This window comes from Coturnix japonica, chromosome 13 (genome assembly GCF_001577835.2).
Source record: "Coturnix japonica isolate 7356 chromosome 13, Coturnix japonica 2.1, whole genome shotgun sequence".
NCBI classification, from domain to species: domain Eukaryota; kingdom Metazoa; phylum Chordata; class Aves; order Galliformes; family Phasianidae; genus Coturnix; species Coturnix japonica.
The window spans coordinates 5,096,756-5,118,076 of record NC_029528.1 but is presented as its reverse complement, the minus strand read 5'-3'; the positions used below and the strand labels follow the sequence as shown (position 1 = coordinate 5,118,076).

General features: G+C 47.9%; 1 protein-coding gene and 1 long non-coding RNA gene across 2 annotated transcripts in view; one reads left to right on the top strand and one right to left on the bottom strand.

Annotated features, from left to right (window-relative positions):
* FAT2 (FAT atypical cadherin 2) overlaps positions 1-21,321 on the top strand; it is a 48,051-nt gene that overhangs the window by 2,090 nt on the left and 24,640 nt on the right. The window contains exons 2-7 of the mRNA XM_015875847.2: positions 8,374-11,659; positions 12,045-12,359; positions 17,139-17,200; positions 18,055-18,366; positions 18,975-19,185; positions 21,074-21,213. Coding sequence (XP_015731333.1) covers positions 8,395-11,659; positions 12,045-12,359; positions 17,139-17,200; positions 18,055-18,366; positions 18,975-19,185; positions 21,074-21,213 — 4,305 coding nt within the window. The 5' untranslated portion in view covers positions 8,374-8,394. The remainder of the gene's footprint in view (positions 1-8,373; positions 11,660-12,044; positions 12,360-17,138; positions 17,201-18,054; positions 18,367-18,974; positions 19,186-21,073; positions 21,214-21,321) is intronic.
* Positions 13,265-21,321, bottom strand: part of LOC116654048 — a 28,550-nt gene continuing 20,493 nt past the window's right edge. Inside the window, exon 2 of the long non-coding RNA XR_004308892.1 lies at positions 13,265-13,525. This is a non-coding gene — a long non-coding RNA (uncharacterized LOC116654048). The remainder of the gene's footprint in view (positions 13,526-21,321) is intronic.

Sequence of the window (21,321 nt, the reverse complement as noted above, 5' to 3'; positions counted from 1 at the left end):
ATCTGCTGAGCAAGTGATTTTTTTCCCTCAACCACAGTTTTTCCTTGGCAATGGGGCAGGTACTGGTTTATGAGCAAAGAGACTTTGTTTCCTAATTCTTGGAAGAGGGAGCTCCAGGGAGGGGCAGTCTGCAAGGGATGCTAGGATGGGTTGTAGCTCAGAAGTGAACAAGGATTGAAACAAACCAAGCAATGTAGTTTTTCTTCCATATAGTGGGCATAATTACATCTGGGAATGTTTGCCACAGGTATTGCAGGGGCCAAAAGTATAGCTGGCTTCAGACGAGATTTTGATCCATTTGGGGGTGATAGAATCATAGATAGGTTGGGTTAGAAGGTATCTCCAAAGACTATCAATTCCAAGCCCTCTGCTGTGGATTGGCTACCCTGCATCAGCTCAGGCTGCTCAGAGTCCATCCAACCTGGCCTTGGGGCAACACCTCCAGGGATGGGGCAATGCCTCCAGAGATGGGTGGTTTCAGTGGACTCTGTTCAACACAAGAGCCTGAGAACAACAGCTGCTCCAGTGGTGCTCTTACACTGGCACTACAGAGCAGAAAGATCACGTTGCACATGCCTTGTATCTCAGGCTCCTCCACTACATCATCAGAACTGGTGTTGTTTTGGGGGAGACATAAGAGAGAGATGGCCAAGCTGTTTGGCCATTGCTGTGTTACAGGGCTATTTCAGACCTTGAGTTGATGCTGTGACTCAGGCAGCCCACAGAATGCTGGTGTGCTATGAATAGGTGCTTGGGATGGCTCAGGCTACCCAGGACCTGCGCTGTGCAGGTGGCACCAATGTCACAGTCCCATTGTGTCAGTGCAGGGCTCCGCAAAGGTTCTGCGATGCCGAGATCTCTCAGATATGTGTTTCTGACACACAGTCAGTGAGAGCTGACAAGGACATGCTGTGACAATGAGAGCAGCCTGGGCAAACATGCCTGTCTAGGGGTTAATCTTTCCTCTGCTGAGATCCCAAGCTCCCTGGGACAGGGGCAGACTTTGAATGGGTTTTATTGGCTTGAGAGGATGTCATTGCACTCAGTATATGTCTGCTGCAAGGAAATCCTGTGGCACAGCCATCAGCGTTATTTTACAAGCAAAGATTGTGCCCTGATCGTCTCATTCATTCTGTCCTCTGTGTCCTTATACTGCCTCTGAATGCATGAGAAAGAAGGAGCAAAGCAAGACAGACAGATGGCAGAGGAGCTCAGGATGCTGCAGGCAGAGCTGAATGCTGCTCCCTCTGCTCTCCTCCAGGCACCAGAAGGGAAGAAGCAGCAGGGCACTGGGGAGGGGAAGGAGCAGATCTCTGTATCAGAGCAGGGTTGGTCTGCGAGTGCATGAGAATTGCCCAAGAGGAGAGAAGGGGGAGAGAAGGAGGAGTGGTGGCCATGGCTGTGCTGCAGGGCAGAGCGGAGCAGCCCCACTGAGTACTGGGCTCCTGACCTGAACCATGTGGACACATGGTCCTTACCCAGCTCTTGGTGCCAAGATGCTCTGATTCCTTCCCAACACATTTCATTGACCATAGCAGAATGGGGAAGAATGGAAAGGGCATCAGAGGACTGCTGGCATTCAGGTGATGCAGCCTGGCAAGCTGTGTGAGGTGTCTCAGGGTCAAATAGCTCAGGGCTGTACCTCTCAAACACAGGCTGAAGTAGGAGCTGAGCCCAACCCAGACCCGTATCTCCCATGGGTCAGCTGGGAGCTGTGTGCTGGGATCCTAGAAAGGATCTCACAGGCTTTGCAGCACCTAAATAAACAGCTGTTTTGTGAGCAGCAGAATTCATGCAGCTTGGTTGCCTGGGGCACTCACTCTTGTGTGGATTCTCTGATGTCTAATAATGGGGTTGGGCTCATATTAGAGCCTTTTCTTCCAGCTGGGAGTCCTAATTTGGATTTCTCTCCTCTCTCCTTCTGATTTTCACAAGCTTGTGCAAAGCCACCTCCTTTCAAATCTTTACCTATCTGTTAACTTTGGCTGAAGCTGGCCAGTGGATCTAGAAAGTGGTATGGTGAACTGACAGTGTGGTCTCCCGTGGCTGCTTACCTCAGCACTCTGAAGGCAAGGGAATGATTATCAGAGCAAGATGATTTGCATCCCAAGAATGAGGAAAATGTGAAATGTTCAGTATGGGTTTTATCAGGAGCAGGCAATCAAAAGCGAGACCAGCATCCCTGGTGACTCTCGACCTGTGCTGCTGGTCACAGCACATCTGCTGGGGCAACTCATTGGCAGCAAGCGAGGTACATGGTTAACAGCCTCCATGGGAACTGAATCCCTGAGAGCAGCACAGTCCCAGCTTCAGAGGGGTCAGGACATGCTCACGTGAGTGCCTGGCAGGATGTGGCTGCCTCATGCACCGACATGTCTGAGCTGTGCTCCCTGCTCAGCAGCTCCATCCCACCTCCCAGACACTGCATCACAGCAATGGGCAGCCGTCCCCATCAGACACCAGTGGCCTCATCGCCTGGCTGACCCTGGGCATGAAGTCACCACCTTCCTGGCTGTCAATGCACTGGCAGCTTCTGGGCTGTGGGTAGGGCTTACCCCTGCTGCTGGTAACTGGTGAGGACTGGGAACCACCAGTGAGCAAGGAGTGCAAAAGAAAGGGATTTGGATTAATGTATAAGGATGCTTCCCCTTATGCCCATGGCACAAGCAAGTCAACCTCCTCAGTATCACACATCCTGTGGGACAGCAGCCAGTAGAAAAGCAATGCCAGCCCTTGGCAAGGGCCGGGTGGTCAAGTTGCTGAGCATGAGGATGTGCATCAGTGTGTGGGTGAAGGGATCTTAGCTCCAACCCCAGGGACAGGAATGACTGGGAGCACGGCCTGTGGCTGGAGGATGTTGATAGAGTACAGGGACCACTGATCAGCTTGGCAAGGGGACAGGAAGGGAGCTGCCTCTGGACCCAGCATTTGGGGTGCCAGCAGCCATAGGGTGGCAGTCAGCTGTGATCCATGACACAAACCAAGAACCCTATTGAGAAATGACCACCTTTGGGGCTCCCAGCCAGCTACAGCAGTCCCAGGCAGTGCCTCCATGCTCTCAGGAAGGTGCAAGGTTCCCTCATCCCTTAGTCCTCCTCCAGGAATCCTAGACCCTCACTGAGGGCTGTACATCCCTGGAGCTGTGTGATTAACTCCTGTTTTGGAGAGATGTTGCAATGCCAAGACAGATAAAGATCAGTGACCCTTATATCTCGGCGGGAAGCTCAAGCCTGTTCAAGTCCCGTGCCTAACAGATGGGCTCCTGGAGCCTTACAGCAATGACAGAGAAATCTCAACTATATGACATGTCAAAGCCAGGCATTACCTGGCTTTGTGCTGACAGCACAACAAAATCAGGCTCTCCCTGGATTCCTCATAAAGCACTGGCTGAAAAACACACACTGCATATGGAAAAGGGACAGGAGAAAGCCTTTGGCTCCAAAGCAAGGTGTTGCCTTGTTCATGGACAGAAGATGACTTGGAGCTGAAGACATGTGGGACCTAAAATGCAGCAGGAAAAGCATCAGGACACATCCAAAGCCATGAGGATGGAGCAGTGGGTGAGTTGTTCCAGGTGGAAGGGGACAAATAGCTGCCTTGAGGAGGCACCATTCAGGAAGAAGTCCACAGAACCAGCTCAGAGCTGTGCTGAGCATTCCACCAAGATCAACCAGTATTTGGTGTCTGAAGATTGGGAAGGAACGGCCAGGCTGCATCCTGGTGAAATCTGCCAGTCTAAGAAGAAGTTCTGCCCATGTGAGCATCATCCCTGAACATGCTGCTGCAGAACTGTTCTGCCAATGGCAGCCCTTCCAAAGTCATCCGCAGGTGCTGAAAAACCCAGAGATACACCAAGGAAAGAAGCACTGTAACTTCAGGGCCAGTCTTCCTTAGTTTTCTGTCCCTGTGTGCATCCCTCCAGGATGCACTTCTTCTGCATCACTGCAAAACCAATCTCTGCACAACCAAATCAGGAGAGCTAAGCACAGTGCCTACCATTAGCTCAGGCTCAACCTCCCACTGAAGGAAATGCTGCTGAGAACATGGGAACAGCTCCACGTCACGATTTAGGAAAGGATGAGTTTGTTTGTTTTGCAAAGTCCAAGAGAAACAGACCAAAAAATACCAATCTGGCCCCAGAATGCAAACCCCACAGGTCTGGCTTTGTTAGTGACCTGGGGGAACTCACCAAAACTGCACTGAATGCAGGAAGACTTAACCCCAGCAACATTGCTGCAGTGAGAAAACAGCAAGCATTAGCCTAGCGCAAGTCAAAGTACAACTTGTGCATCGATTATTTTGATGTTGCGAATCAGAACATCTCATGGGCATGGATCACCACCCACACAGCGAGCAGGTTTTACAACCTGTGACTTTTCAACATAGAAACCCCATCGACTGCTTTCTGATTGACCCTTCTTAGAAGTCAGCCATAATTCAGACTGCTCTGACCACCGATGAACCCCATCTGCTCTATTACCCCTCAGTCCAGGAGAAGACAGTGCCACAACTCCTAAAATCACAGGGCCACATTGCAAAAGCATTCTGAGATCATCAAATCCAATGATCCATCTAACACAAATCCACTGCCTCTTCTCTTTCCCAAAGCCTCATACCCACCACCCTACAGGATGTGCTTCCTCTGCTCTCCATTTCTACTCCTCCGTGACCACTAAATTCCACACCCAGATCTGGACTGCCCCAGCACTGTCTATTTGAGCAACCTCCCTTCTCCCTCTGCTCCTACTGCTGGCAGCCTCCAAGGCATTGGTGTGCTCAGGGTTGGTGTTGATGGCTATTTATTCCAGGTGAGAGGTTGTTTCTTATAATGAAGAAAGAAAGGAAGGAATTGAGAGAAAAAATGACTTTTTCTTTACACTTTTGATCCCAAAACTTTTGGCCAAGCTCTGACTACAGCCAGCAAGGGGAATGTTGCTCTTCGTGTGTTTGGCTTGTTTTGTGTTTGGGGTTTTGCTTGTTTTCAAATGTTCCTCTTGAAGGGGATCAGAAGGTGGGGCTGGGGCCACACCTGCTTGCTTGGTCTGCAGCACCACCAAACCCCACTGCAGCCCACAGGGGTCCCCAGGGTCCATTCCCCAGCACCATCCACTCACCCTGGTTGGTGGGGTCATACTCTACCCCAAGCCCCAACCCCCAATGCCCGTCCCCCAACCGCCCCCCACACACTCTTTGAACCTCAGTGCTGTGTTTGTTCCTTCATTTCAAACCAACAGATTTGGGCACGTCTCCTACAGAGAATTACAATTTGGATGTTAAATTTAGACGCGTGCTTAGGCTGCGATCAGAGATACAGCGCGTGTTTACTGGCTCTGTGGGTACTTTGCATCTACAGGGCTGAGGTCGAAGCCCCTCGAGGCTCTCAGATCGTCGCCTGGTGATTAGGAGGAGGCTGAATCACCACCAACGAGGCTCTGCTTATCTCCCCCAGTCAGAGCATGCCCTCCCTGTCTGGTTCCATTCCAATTGAGGGGCTTTCTCCAGCACCCAGCTCCAGGGGGACATCTGTGCCCAAGGGAGCTGAACAAGACAGAAGCAAAGACCTCTCATTCCTGGGCAAGAAGCAAGAATAGAAATACACAATCCCTTGAAATAATGGTTGGGTTTTGAGGGAGGGCATTTCAGCTTGTTTTACCCAGTTTTGATGCCTGTAAACTCAAATGCAGAGTTTTCTCTTGTAATATCATGGTGCATAAACAAATCAAAAGCAAGTGGTACAACACTTATGTCAGAGGGCTTTCTAGCATAGTCCTAAATTCTCATGAGCTTGACAGATAAGACCTTTGATGCTGTAGTCCTTGCCATAGAAAATAAGCAGTTTTCTCTATTTTTCTAATAAATCCCACAGGACTTTTTTCTTCTTTCCTCTTTCCTCCCACCACCGAAATGATCTATACACCAGCAGCTCACTCTCATGGAATTGTTAAGATTGGAAAAGACCACTAAGATCATCTAGTTCAACATCTACCTCCCACCACCATGCTTGCTAAGCCAGGTCCAACAGTGCCACAGAGTTGTCCTTGTAATCTCCAGGTCCAAATGAATACAAAGCTGGTAGAGCTGAAGGTTGATATGTGGGAAAGAAGAAGGGGATCTGCAGGGTCCTGTCCATCTGTTAAGAGGCAGTGGGCAGGGAAAAGATGCTGGAGAAACCTTAATTTAATGACTTCACAGCTTTCTGAGCCTAGAAAGTCTGATGGCTGTGTTTGTATTCCAGGAAGAGCTGGTGAAATGACACATCTCAGAGTACAGGAGATGTAGACAGGGGATGTGCTGATGTTGGGGCTTTGGGCACAGGTCCTGCATTGGAGAGAAATTATAAGATATCAAGAGCTGATAATGCTGCCTGCTAGAAAATTATCCCTAAGGTCTGGCTGTGCCTTTCACTTTTTGAGATTATTTCCAGAGGAAACAAGGCTTCTGCCTCAACCCCTGTCTGTGTTGTTGCTCTCCATCCCCCACAATAAGAGCTGAAGCCATTGATTGCCTTCAGCCCAGCTTGTAATTGAGAGCAAAGCTCTCAGAAACATGAGGTCATAACTGGTTTTGCAAAACAATTAACTGGACGGAGGTGTATAACCCTGCTAATGCCCCCACGGAGGAAGGACACCAACATGAGCTGAGACCATCTTAAATGTCAGGAAGTCTACAGGCAGCAGTCAGGTTCAGGACATTCCAGGAGGGTTTCAGAAGAGTGTTTGCGTCTTGTTAAATGCCAGAAAACCCACTCCTTGCTCAAGGTTATCCTCCCATACAGAATTGCTGGTGTTCAAGAAGGCATGTTCTCTAGCTCTGGCTCTTCTTGTGGTTGTGGAGTTCATAACGTCTCTGCCTTGTGGGTTCTCTGATGTCTTATAAGAGATGAGTTCACATTGCCATTTCAGTGCAATTGAATTAAAAAGTCAATTAGCCCAGATACAAAACGATCGGCTTCATTAACTCTGTTGTTCATGAAACAACACTGTCTTTTTGTTGCTGTTTTATTCTGCTGTCTTATTCTACTGAATTGTATGTGACTTTTCCTGCTTCCCAGTCCTAGCAGACGCACGCGCACGCAGCATGCATGCATTTTATTTCCAGGTTCAGCAGTTGAAAATGTTGGAAGGAAGCAGCTCTAGGCAGGTCCCTACATGCTGCCAAACTCTTAGACGCTGCCAGGTAATGAGCAGATTGTTTCAGAGCAGAATTTTCAGCTCCTCGGAAGGAACAACGTGCCTTTTTGTATCCTTGCGCTCCATGATTCTCTTTCGTACCCTGTGCATTTGTGACTATGGTGTGTTTTCCAGAAGTGAAATGATGTTGTCATAAAAGAGTCTGAATCTCGTCACTTAGGGAAGGTCTAAATTGCATTAACTTACTCTGATGTTTTCACTTCATAGTGACTTGCTGCGCTCAGTTTGAGACCATTTCTCTCAATGACTACAGCAGTGGGATTGCTGGGTGATTGGCACATGACTGCCAAGGAAAAAGGGGTTCAGATGGAGCATCAAATATACATCTCCGTGCTTATCAGTAGTTCATCACCTCAGTGAGAGAATGTGACACACGTTGCTAGTTAGGCTCCAATAATTTATTCCTAACATTCGAATTGACTTATAAACTGAACTAGTTCTGGCTTTTAAAGAGATGAGTCTTGAAAAAGTGTCTGGAAAAACAAGTCTTCCCTGTTTAAATTAGGAATGTGCCAAATGACTGGCAGGTACTTGATATGTAATTTAAATTTAAAAGAGGAAGAAACAGCTCTAGATAAAGATCTTCTGGGATATCTATGGGAAATATATGCACCTATATTTAGCTCATCCCTGGCTTCAAACCCTGCATGCACACACAGCAGCACACACCAAGCTTTATGAAAAGAGCAGGCCTTGATCCTTTAACGAGCCCTGCAAAGCTGCCTAATAAAGCTACATCCTTGTTAATCATGGGTGCACTCTCCATTTCCTTCTGTGACATCAAACTCATAACCACAGATTTTCACCAGTTGTTAGAGAAGGCAGTGGATGGCGGGTGGGCATGAGTGGCAGGAATCCTGAGCCTGGGGCTTTGCCTTGAGAAGGAGGAACCAGGGGAGTTACTCAACCAAGGGCAGTGAGGTAAAAGTGTCTTGCTAGAGATCTGCTCTTTCAAGCCGCACAGGGGAAGAATTCCTGATACTCAAGGCCTGGTTTGATGGCATGACCTAGTGACTGGCAACTCTACCCATGGCAGGAGGGATTGGAGCTCAGTTGTTGAGTACCCCTGAACCTAAGCCATTCTATGACTCTATGACTTTTCCTCTAGCACACTGGCTTTAATAAAAATAGCCCTCTTCCATACATGCCAGAATTCACAATGCTCTTCCTTTAATCCCTGCAGGACCTGAGGAGACACCACACCATGGAAATCATTACCAAGAGGAACTTCCTGAGTTTTGCTGTTTTACTGGTGCACTGCACGATCCATGATGCAAGCTGTGAGAAAGACAAAACCTCCCCTCTGCGCTTCACCCACTTCTTCTACAATGCCACCATCTACGAGAACTCAGCTCCCAAGACTTACGTGGAGAGCTATGTCAAAATGGGTATTTACAAGACTGAACCCGAGTGGGACATCAGATACAGAATTGCTTCTGGAGACAGCAGTGGTCTCTTTAAAACAGAGGAACATGTCATTGGGGATTTCTGCTTCTTGAGAATAAGAACTAGGAGCAGCAACACAGCACTTTTAAACCGAGAGGTCAAAGATAGTTATATGTTAATAATCAAGGCCACAGAGAATACCTTTGCCTATGAAGCCTGGGCCAAAGTTTTAATCCACATTCTTGACAGAAATGACTTGAAACCTCTCTTTTCACCCCCTTCCTACAAAGTGTCCATCAGAGAAGACACCCCTCTGAAAACAGTGGTCAGCACACTCAGTGCCACGGATGCCGATGCTGGCCAGAATGCAGAGTTCTACTATGCCCTCAACACAAAGTCGGACCTGTTCACCATCCACCCCACCACAGGGGCAGTTGTGACCACTGGTAGGCTGAACAGCACCCATCGAGGCAGGCACCACCTGCAAGTTTTAGCTGTGGACAGAATGAGAAAGATCATGGAGGGGAATGGCTTTGGGAACCTGGCTAGTCTCATGATCCAAGTGGAGCCCTCTGTCAGGAAACCCCCATCTATATCCTCAGTGAATGTGATACCGCCTGACTCAGCCGAAGACCTTCACTACGCAAGCCTGTCTGTAGAAAGCGGTGACTCAGAAGCAGGGATAGATTCAGTAGACTTTGTAGATGGAGATTCAGGAAGGCATTTCGCAGTCATCAGACCCTACTTTGGAAGCACAGAGTTCATGATTGTGGCAATAAAAGAGATAGACTGGCTACTTCACCCTTTTGGTTTCAACCTCAGTCTGCAAGCCAAGGACAAGAATAAACCACCACTTTTCTCCCCAGTTAGAGTTATACACATACCTCCTTCCAAGTATGTCTCTGCCAGGTTTGAGAAAGAAGTCTACCGAGTCCAGCTCAGTGAATTTTCCCCACCTGGAAGCCAAGTTGCTATGGTGAAGATTACACCAGTCCTCCCAAATCTTAAATATGTTTTGAAACCTACCCCTGATAGCACACACTTTAAAATCAATCCTCACACTGGATTGATTACTACTGTCAGAGCAATGGACTTCCACGAGCAATCTAATTTTCATCTTGAAGTTGCAACCTCTAACAGCCATGCATCTGCAACTGTTGTCGTTGACATCATTGACTGCAACAATCATGCTCCAAGTTTTAGTCAGTCTTCATACCGTGGGGCCTTTGATGAGAATGTTCCTCCTGGCACCAGTGTCTTAACAGTGCAAGCTACAGATGAAGATGAAGGAGACAATGGCTTTGTAACCTACACCATAGCCAACCAGAAATCAGTTCCCTTTGTCATTGACCCATATTCTGGCATAATTTCCACCACCAAGTCAATGGATTATGAGTTGATGCAGAGATGGTATCACCTGCGAGTGTGGGCATCAGATTGGGGCTCACCTTTCCGCCATGAAACGGAGGTGTACGTTTCCCTCATGCTCAGCAATGTCAACGACAATGCTCCTGTGTTTGAGAAGGCAAGCTGCAGTGGCAGCATCCCACGGGACTTTCCTGTTGGGAACCCTGTGGCCACAGTCTCTGCAATAGACAGTGATGAGCTGCAGCGTATCAAGTATGAAATCAAGTCTGGCAACGAGTTACGGCATTTTGAACTGAATCCCATCTCTGGAGTAATATCTCTTAGAATATCTCTGAGAGATCTTCCTTCTGAACAGCCACTCTTCTACTCTTTGAAAATAACTGCAACAGATGGGGAGAACTATGCTTTGCCAACATCTGTAAATATCACTGTGGTCAGCCAAGGTCTCCCTGTTAAAATGCAGTGTGAGGAAACAGGAGTATTGAAACAACTGACAGAAACTATCATACACTCCATTGAGTCCCAGTCTCAAGGCCAAGGGCAGGATGATGAAACAACTCTAAATTTGCACCTTATAAACCATAACGCTCCGAAATTTGATGACAGCTTTCCACGATCTATTGATATCATAGAGAGTGTTCCCATCAACTCAACTATTGCTGACCTTTCAGCTGTTGATCCTGATACTGGTTTTAATGGGAAACTGGTCTATGTGATCTCAGATGGAAATGTTGACAGCTGCTTTACCATTGACCTGGAATTAGGTCTCCTTCAGGTCCTTTCTCCTTTAGATCATGAACGAACCAGTTTCTACATTCTTAACATTACTGTGTATGACCTTGGCACACCACAAAAATCATCTTGGAAACTCCTGGCTGTGAATGTGTTGGATACCAATGATAATACTCCTAGATTCCCACAAGGTGCCTACTGGGTGACGATACCTGAAAATGTAGTAACAGGGACAACAATAGCTCAGTTGAAAGCAGAAGATGCTGATACAGATGATAACGGGAGAGTAAAATATTCTCTCCTAACCCCCACTGACAAGTTTGACATCAACAGTGTCACTGGAGAAGTGACAGTTATAGGTGCCCTGGACAGAGAATTGTGGCCTTGCTATACACTGAAAATAAAAGCTAAGGACCAGCCCAAAACAGGCTATGAGCTGTTCTCCGTTACAGATCTCATTGTGACTCTGGAGGATGTAAATGACAATGACCCACACTGCCTCCCAGCCCTGAACAGTGTGACAGTCCCAGAGGACCTGCCTGTAGGAACCATCCTCCTCTTTTTGGAGGCTTTTGATCCTGATGCTGGCTCTGGGGGTGAGGTGAGGTACAGCCTTGTTAATGATGAGGACATGATGTTTCATGTAGACAAGCTGACTGGAGCACTGCGGTTAGAGAAGGAGCTGGACTATGAGAAGAAGGACTCTTACAATCTAACCGTGCAGGTCAGTGACAGTGGGAAGCCCGTCTCTCGCTCTTCCCTCTGCCACCTGGAAGTGAACGTCCTTGATGTCAATGAGAACTTGTACCCACCGTGCTTTGCCTCCTTTGTCTTCAAAGGCTGGGTTCAGGAGAACAGCCCCGAAGGCACGTCTGTGATGATGGTCACAGCAAAGGATATTGATAAGGGGAAAGATGGAGAGGTTCAGTATTTCCTCCGAGAGGGCACTGGCCTGTCCGTCTTCAGCATTGAGAAGGACACAGGTAATTATTGCTTTATTTAAATATTTACCTCAAAGGCTGAAACAACATGATGTGTTTTGCCTGATTTTTTGACCCAGTGCATTCAAATCCTCTGTTTTTCTGCAGGGATTTATGATGTGTATCCCTGTATATGGGGAGGAACAAGTAGGGTTTGTCTCCTTTAAACAGAGTAAAATCCATGTCAACCCTCACATTTGTACCAAATTACCTCCAACACAAGCAAGCCCCTGTCTGCCACACAGTGTCACAGCCATGCAAGGCTGATGCCAATCTTTATACCTCCGTGAAATACAGTAAGCAGAACAGAAAGACAGATTGGTGTAGCACTGAATACAAAGTGGTTTGAGTTCCCTAGATCCCTCACAAACACTCTCTTTCGTTGTAGGCACCATCAGGACCATCGGACCACTTGATCGAGAAGGGATGTCTCACTACTGGCTGACAGTGCTAGCTCTTGACCTGGGAACAGTTCCTCTGTCTTCTGCGACTGAAATTTACATTGAAGTCACTGATACCAATGACAACCCGCCTCAGATGTCCAGACCTGTTTATTATGCCTCTGTGATGGAGAATTCGCCACCAAACACATCTGTCCTTCAGCTCGATGCTTTAGACCCAGACTCTAGCTCAGAGGGAAAACTGACTTTTCACATCCTAACTGGAAATCCTCAGGGACTCTTCACCATTAACCTTGTGACAGGTAAGACTGACCCAACTCAACTGTGTTTTTTGAGGCTCTAAAATGCCCAGAAGATGCTATGTGATCAATAGAAACAGCCCACACAGCTGCACTGTCACACCTTCCTTCCGTAGCAAAAGTCCACCTCCAGATACACAGTGTGGAGGCTGACCATTGAAACCCTCCACCTGGAGGCTGGTATTTGCAGCCAGATGGCTCTTAGAGTGGCACAAATGTGTTGTGTTCAAAGCTCTTTATAGAATTGAGGGGCTGTTTTTGTTCTTCCCCCTTACAAACAACCAGGCTATTGCACAGCCTGAGCCAGGAAACACCCTTCTGGAGGTGACTGTTTGCTCCTGAGAGCCAGCAAGGCAGGATTAATAAAAATTAATCCCATTGCCTTTAAAGGTTCCACCCATCTCCCGGTACCATTAGCACAGTCAATGCAGCAAGCCTCTGCTGCCATCTTCCTAGACTATATCTTTCATCTGGGAATTAATTAACAGATCTTTCAGAACCATCAAAAACCAGTCAATGTTTAGTGTAAACAGCTTCCTCAAACTATCCCAGAGCGCTGACATCGGGCCAGTCTGGCAGGGAAAGCTGCACCGTGCCCTTCGCTCCATCAGCTCCTGGGAGGAGAGGGAAGGGAGGGCACAAAGCCCGGGTTTGGGAGAGGATTAATTGTATGACTTTGATCTCCTGCGGGTGATAAAAGCAGTTCATCTACTGCAGTGGGAGAGAAGCCTGCTCTCAGATGGGGAAGGAGCAGGATGTGCAGTAAAAGGCTGAGGCAGTGACATTAGCTGATGGCTTATTCTGGTGTGAGCGCAGCCCTACAAAGCAGGACTCCAAGGTCACTGTGTTTTATGCTAAAACAATAAACACTGGCCAAATCCAAACATTTACTAATGAGGAACCTCACCTCTAAGTCAATGCTTTAATTCCCATCTTAGACGAAAAAAGCTCTTTCAGGTGTGAGTCATCCCCTATCCATCTCACTCTACAGTCAGATAATTTGCATGTGAAGAGTGATATGTTTGTCAGTCCTTTAAGAAGCTGGTGAGATGATCTTATCTCCTGGCCAGTTGCTGGAGGTCTCTTCTTTAAACCCTGAGCGTGAGGTTGCTTGAAGGCCTGCTTCCAAACCTGATGAGGATTCAGTTCTTTCCTTACATGTGTGTTATCTGAAAGAACAAATGATTACCTGCAAACGTTGGCATAAACTGGGCAGCATATATCCTCATGCTTACAGTATCAGAAGAGAAGTCATCTTCTATTGCTGCCAGGAAAAATATTACAGCTTGTCTGAATCTCTGAGCTGCAGGCAGTTTATTGGAAACCATGAGATATTTTCATTCATTTAGTTAAGACACGTCTTCTGTTGTTCAAATGCAATAAATGCATACCTCATTATCTAGAGGAAGTCATCATTAAAAGACCCAATCATGGTTCAGTTCTTGAGATGCCAGAGATCTATATGATCCATCTTGCCAGTGCTCAGGCACACAGGGGCCAGGGGTCAGCCCAGTAAGCCCCCATGGCCCCTGTGCAGGGCTCTGCTGGTGGGAACCCCCTGGCAGAGGGAGAAAAGGAAACTTGTTCACACTGTATGCACTAATAGGAATTAGGGACCGCACTGACTCTTACAACAGGCATGTCTACACCTGGAATAACCCTGCAGAATAGCCCTGCACAATTACTGTGGGCATGGTGCCACTCTACCACAAGTAACTTATTTCTCCTAGAGCCACCTTGTTCTGCATTTGGTTCACTACCTCAAGACAGGAGTTGGCTGACCGGTGGGCACAAACCCAGCAAAGCCCCTTGACTTGTCTTCTTGAGGCCTTAGGAGACAAGAATGGCCACAGCAATGATCCCTCAGCAAAGCTGGGCTCCTCCAGCAGCCCTGAACTACCACAGAAGAGCTCTAAGTTCTTCCAGCTCTCAAGAGGGTGGAGAAAAAAGAGGGAAAATAAATGAAAGGCTAATGAGAAGAGGGAATAAAACTGCGCAGTGAGATGAAAGCTTTCTGCCATGGGCAATGGAATCTCTCCAGCCCAAGCTGGCAGCTGGTGCAGAGCAGTATTTATGGGAGACAGATAAAGAGATAGAGAGACGGAGAGAGAGTTGGGTTTGGGGGATTCTTCTGCTGGAAGAGATTTCAGCTTGTTTTGTGTTGAGTTGAAGTCACTGATGTGAAGCAAGTTCCAGTCCAAGAAGGACTGAGAGGAACTGGGAGACTGTGGCAGGAAGAGTCAGGACAGAGCCATCCATCCTGCTGGAAGGCTGTCCCTCTGTCTTGGCCTATTCATCTCCAGCTCCTACCTCTTCTGGTGATCCTCCTGCTGAGTCACTGCCCACAGGTTTCCCATAGATACCAGCTGTTCCATGCATTTCTCTGCATGGAAGAGCATCTGGACACAGCTCTTTGAGTTTGAGGGATGGTGACACTGCTGCTCCCTGGGCAATGTGCCACAAGATGAGCATGGGGCAGAACAGGAGGGGAGGTGGTAGGAGAATGGAGAGGGTAGAGTGGAAACAACAGTGGGACAAGAGAAAGTGAATTTCAGGGGAACAGCCTCTTCCCTTTTACAGCTCTTGCGAAAACTCAATTGCTTGGAAACCTGATTCTGGCAATTTTAACTATTTTAGATTTTCCTCCCTGCAGCCAGGGTGGGGGGCTAGCAACCTCCACCCCAGCCCTGCTCTTGCCAGCAGAAGTTATTACTCTTCTTTATTCCCTGACAACAACGCACTGTTAATTTTGCTGCTCCTGTTCCAACACGACCAGCCTTCCTCTTTCCCCTTTAAAGGCAGCGAGCGGGAGAATCACAGACAAACCTTTCCCACTGCTGCGCATAGATAGGCTGCAAGGGCAGCACTTGTGTAAGTGACAGAAGGGATCATTTCTGGATGCTCAGGTGAACACTGAGCTCAGGTAGCTGGCCAAATGCAGTCAGAGCCTTCAGCACTTTCATTCAGCCTTTAGAGGAAACCTTCAGGGCCATCTCTATGAGCCATCACCACCTTAAATCCCGTTGCACAGGCTGGCTCATGTTCCAGAGGTGTAGGAAAGGCATGATAACACACACATGCATGTGTGCATAAAACACTTTCATTAGATCTAAATGGGCGCTTTCCATTGTATGGGGCAGCAGAAAGAAGGGAGGAGCAGTTTCCTCAGGAGATAAAAGCATCTTCTACAGACATTCAGGACAACCATTAAGTCCCAGCTCATGTGCCATCACTACAATCCTTCTCTGGTTGTAAGAATCTCAGCTATGAGATTGTTCCTTTCATTTTTATCATGAGGTCACAGAAGAATTTTAGGGTGTGGCCAGGCAGATCCAAATAAGCTCTTTAGAGTGGTTTAAGTTACCTTCCAACAGCCAGCATGCAGCAACCAAGTGCACATAGAGTGTCTGTCTGTTGCAACTGAATTTTGCAATGGGGTAAACTAGAAGTATCCACAGTGTACTCATGGGTACTGGCTGTTAATACCTGGTGTTAATATCCAGCATGCCCTGTGGACTTGTTAGATCAAAATCATAAATCATTCCATGAAGTTGCTGAGTTTCTGACTTTACTCCATGTCCTCTTCATCCCACTGGTAATGCAGAGCAAAGCATCAGAGATCTCAGCCAACAGCTGCTGCGATTCTCTGTTTTGACCCCCACTAAGAGAATATTCCCATGCATGTTGAGCATTTGGCTGCTGTCAGAGCCCTACAGCCTCCCACTAGCAAAGAAGCTCCTCAGCCAGCATGCTCCCTGGCCACAGCTGAGTCTTCTTCACCTGCTGAGATGTCAATAAGAGGAATAGGCAGGAAAAAGTCCATGAGATACATATAACCAGTCTTCCAAATCATCTTGTCACAGTGCATTAAAGAGTGTTGAGTTACGATTGTAAAGGCATCAAATAAATGTTTAGCCTGGTGCCAAATACAAGCAATCCAAGAGAATGAATGGAAACAGTTAATGACAGCCTTGTTCCAAGCAGCTGCTCCACACTCCTCCTTCAGCTGCCTTGGCGTTTCCTGCAGCCTTTGGAAATTTTCTCTTGCCTATCATGCCTAAACAGCAATATTACCAAAGAGCTCCAGTACAACTGAAAACAATGGCGTTAATTAAAACTTGCAGCCTTTGGGCCAGAATATGTACTTTCTAGATACCCCTCAAATCTTGGATGTGTTGGGGGATTCACCCCATCTATCAGGCAAGGCTCAAACTATGTACCAACATTATCATCAACAATGTACCTTATTTTTAGACTCAAATTCTAGTGGTAGAAGGGAGGGTATTTCCCAAGACAGAAGGCAAAGTTTTGTCAAAACACTGTAAATTACAAGGAGCAAGGTTCAACACGGGGAAACAGGAGTCGAGACACGTTAAGAAGCCAAACTTCTGCCAGCGCATGCAGAATGTTTCTTACTTAGAGGCATAAGAAAGGTTTTGTTTTCTTGGTTCTGCAGCCTTTCTCACCAAGTGCCTCACCACAAGGTCTCTACAGCCCTCAGCCTTTATGGGATCTGGGAGCTCTGGGATCTGGTATTTGTCTGGGATCTGGGATGTGTTGGGATCCAGGAGATGTCCCCTATCCTCCATGGTCTATGCACTCAGAGGAGAGGGCAACTCCTCTACCCGATGATTCGCAATAGACAAATTGCTCTTTGGTGGATCTGCCTCTGATCACAGCGGGAACCTGAAACAAACCCACTTGGATACACGGGGATCTGGTCAGCCTTTGCTTTCTCTGGGCACCGAGTCTTGAAACTCAAAGCTCTTTCTTTCTTGGCAGGTCTGATTTCTACAACTTCACGGCAGCTGGATCGAGAATACAAGGCTGAACATATCCTAGAGGTGGGTAATGATGATCGTAATTAGCTTTATTTACTTACAAGTGTATTAAGTCCTCAAAGAACTTTCCTTGCATGTTGGAGCACAGAGAAAGAATCTCATCCCATCAGCTCCCAACTGCTGGGAAACTTAATTAAATGGTGTGCGTTGCCCTAAGAGACAGCTGCAGCAGTACTGCAGGGTTTATTATTTCCTTGCTGAAAACAGGAGCAAAAGGCCTGTTCTGGAAGCTGTGGGAATGTAAGAAGACTGGAATTGTCCTCTAGGAGGTTGGATAATAAATTACCAGAGAAAGAAGAAGCCAGAGAAATCCACCCTCGTTTATCTCATTGTACCAAACATTGTTCTGTAGCTTTGCAGTGCCTGCTTCTGTCCCTAGCTGCTCTGAGACATTTTTGTTAACATTATGGGGACCTGGAGGTGTTTTCTGTCTATCAAGGTGGTTGAGGATAAAAATTCCTCTGCAGTGCAATGTGCCGGGAGCATGCACAGGCACAGCAAAGAGAGGGTAGGTGATAACTAGGTCAGTCCAAGGAATACAAGTGTTTTCAAGTGTGCAGCTCCTAATGACCAATGCCTGACCCACTGCCCTGAGCTGCTGCAAGCAGGAGCCCTGCAGGCACATTGCCCTGTCCTTGCGCAAGCACTGGGCAGTGCAAGTTTCAGCCACCAGGTTTAGCTTTGTAGAAAGGAGCAACTTCTCTGAAAATTCTGAGATACAAAGATAGATTCACACGGAAACCCTGTTATTCTCAGGATGAAGTGTAGTAGGCAACATGCATTATCCTTCAGGATGAAGGCTGGCTGCTCATATCCTCGGCTACAACAAGCAGCTCTGTTCCTTTGCTTGCTGGCAGGTGGCTGTATCTGACAATGGGGACCCAGCCTTGAAGTCCACCAGCAGAGTGGTGATACAAGTCCTGGATGCCAATGACAACCCTCCCAGTTTTCCCCACAAGCTCTTCATGGTGCAGCTCCCTGAGAGAGAAGCCTCAGAGTCACCACTACCAGTCTACAGGCTTATTGCTTCAGACCGTGACCAGGGCCAGAACAGCCAGGTCACCTACACCATTGAGGAGGAGGAGGAAGGGATCTTCACCATCAACCCCACAACCGGCATGGTGCTCTCCAGGAAGGCTTTTCCTGCCTCTGAATACAACATACTCACGGTGAGAGGAGAGGGAAACAGAGAGTGGGTGTAGAGGGAAGGCTGCTGAGACAGGAAAGATAAGAAGTGGGTGAAACACAGCAGTTGGAGAACTTGAATCAGATAAGGGTGGGCTACAGAAACTGGGAGAAAGAGCAGGAGAAACAATGTGGAAGGTAAGAAGCTATTAAAAATGAAGGAGGAATTTTAAAAGGACTGTCCAATGCACCCCCAGTGATGGGTACAGTGATTCACATCTCATCCAGAGGTGGACCTGAACCTGAACGGTGTATGAGTTTCAGGTTTGCAGTTTGCCCATACCCTGTGTGCCTTCAGAACAAGGGCTGTGACCCATCTGTGCTTTGGATCCAGTAGACTTGTTCCATGCCCAAGATGAATTTGGGTTGCATGGCTCCACCTAGCACACGTGGCCTCTTAGGACAAGACTGATCTTGTGGGATTTAGGGCACACACAGGGCCCAAGGCTCCTTCCTGGTGGGTTAGTGGGAGAAGCAGCTTTCCACAGGGCTCTGTACACCCTTCCAGCCCCAGTTCATGCAGTACATCACTAAAGCATGGAATCATAGAGTTGTTTGAGTTGGAAGACCCTCACCCTGCATCTCCTGGCAGGTCAAGGCCACAGACGGCGGCAGCCCCCCACTCTCCTCCCACGTGCGGCTCCACATCAGCTGGGTGGCACGGCCCGGACCCTCCTCAGAACCACTGGCATTCGATGAGCCCCATTTTAACTTCGCCGTGATGGAAACAGATCCTGTAAACCATATGGTGGGAGTGATCAGCATCGAGATGGGTCCCAGCCAAGTGTGGTTTAATATCACAGGTGAGACGCAGAAATGAAAGTGGTGCACGGTCTCTGGAGCGCTGGCTCTTTGGCTTCCAACGCTCACATACCTGAGCTAATGAAGTTGTTTGCTTTAGGTGTATAGGTGAGCTACAGAGAAAGGTTTCTCAGACACCAAAAGGACATCAATAGACCACTGCCTGCCCAAGGGCTTTGCTGCCAAGTGCAATTATCTAACACTCTTTTTATAATGACATCTTGAGATTTGTCAGTGCTCCCCTCTGGGACACTGGATGACAGAGCAGAGGGGACGTGGGCTGTCACCCCCAGGTCTCAGGCAGTGGGTGTGCAGAACTTGTCCAGGGATGAGGGCCAACTGTGCTTCTGTAATTTGGCGTAATTTGTATTTTTGTTGCCCCAATATGCCTTGCACAGCCTCTTCCTGACACTGCCTGCAGGGCCAGCCCTCGTCAAAGCCTTAATTGGGTGAGTGAATAGCTTTCCCCGTTAGAATGTCAGGGCTAATGGTGTATAAATACAATTAAGCAACAAGAAATGCGATGCTACAAGAGGTGGTGAGCAAGTGCAAGTCTTGCCTGGCATTAGCAGTGTCTGCGTGGGCTCACAGCACTAACGGTGTCTGCTTCTGAATGTTATCCCAACACATACCTGCACTTGCCTGCATACGCAAACTCTGACCAAGCAGCATCTTTCTTGTCTCTCCTTTCCTGGGCTTCCTCTTTCCCTTTGGCAGCACACAGAGGGAGTCCTCTTTTTTTTCTGCCAGGGAAAGACATCCCTGGATCTCTCTCTTTTCCTCTTTTCTGCCTCCTTCTGACTTCTTCCCAGCAGGGAAGTGCTGGTCCAGATGGCTGGCAACCACTGCACTGTTCCCGCAAGGGAAAGTATGTAATTTAAGAACCAGCCAAGATTTCCCCAGCTGGTAAGAACACAAAACAGAATCCAGAGCATCTGGTAGCCAAGAACGGAGAAGCTGAGAGCTAGGATACAACAGCAGAGCACTACTTCTCTTTAGTCAGATCCCAGAACAGCATAGTGGTGCTTCATGCATGACAGAGAAAGACCATCAGCAAGTGAAGTGTGAGAAAGGGGCTGCCACGCCAGGGCTGAGCAGCAACAGCATGAGGGATGGCTTCTGTTGCTTGGGCCTGTGGTTCCAGCACTCTATGGCCATCTGGGATGGCTCTGCTCACCCTGGAAGCACCGTCTGCCTCTCCAACTGTTCAAGAGTTGGGATGTTAAGGTAGAGCACAGGCTTCTGGCCGTGGCCATGAAGACCACTGCTGACATGCCCATGGTGTGACCTTGAGTTGGAGGCCAGCAGGAGCGTGGGTCAGCCCTGCAGGCTGCTGATCCATGCTAAGCTCATGATGGTGCGTAGCTGGAGGCCTTGTGCAAATCAATCAGTGCTCAGATGGGCCTCTTGCAAATCTAGCCAGGAGATCAAGTGCATCCATGCATCCATTCTCCTTTCCTCCCCCTTGTTTTCTGTACATCCCCTTGTTGTTCCTGTCACACTCCTTTGCCATCATGTCTTGCTAACTCTTTGCCCAGCTTCTCCATGTGCTCTCTGTCTCCTGTGTCCATCCCTCACATTTAGCACTGACTTTCTAGATCTGGAAGAAGCCTTGCCTCTGGCACTGCCCCCAGATGAGCTGAATGCCTAGGGTGAGTGCCTACATATCCCCATTCCAGGTGTATTGCCTGGCATGCCACATTTCTCTGTGGCTGGGTGTGAGCTTGATGTGTGGCTTGTGTGTGCTGTCTGGAGGGGAGATCCTCATCCTTCAGATCTCCAGGCAGCTCCTGGCATCTATTTGCCCTGCAGGTGCCAGCAGCTTGCTCCAGACAAATCTAGCCATAACCGTCCCACTGTTTCCCTTATTTTACTTCTCTCTTATTCCAGGTGGTGATGATGACATGGATTTTGATATTGAGAAGAGTACAGGCAGTATGGTCATTGCAAGAGCCCTTGATGCAAGGAAGAAGTCAAGCTATAACCTGACAGTAGAAGTCACTGATGGGTCCACTACCATCAAAACTCAGGTAATGCTTTATGCTGTAGTAGAAGCCCCATATAGAGTCAGTATATGCCAAAGGGAATCCTTCTCCCAACTTCACTGCTTTCAAGTATGTCCCTGAGCACCAGTTCCT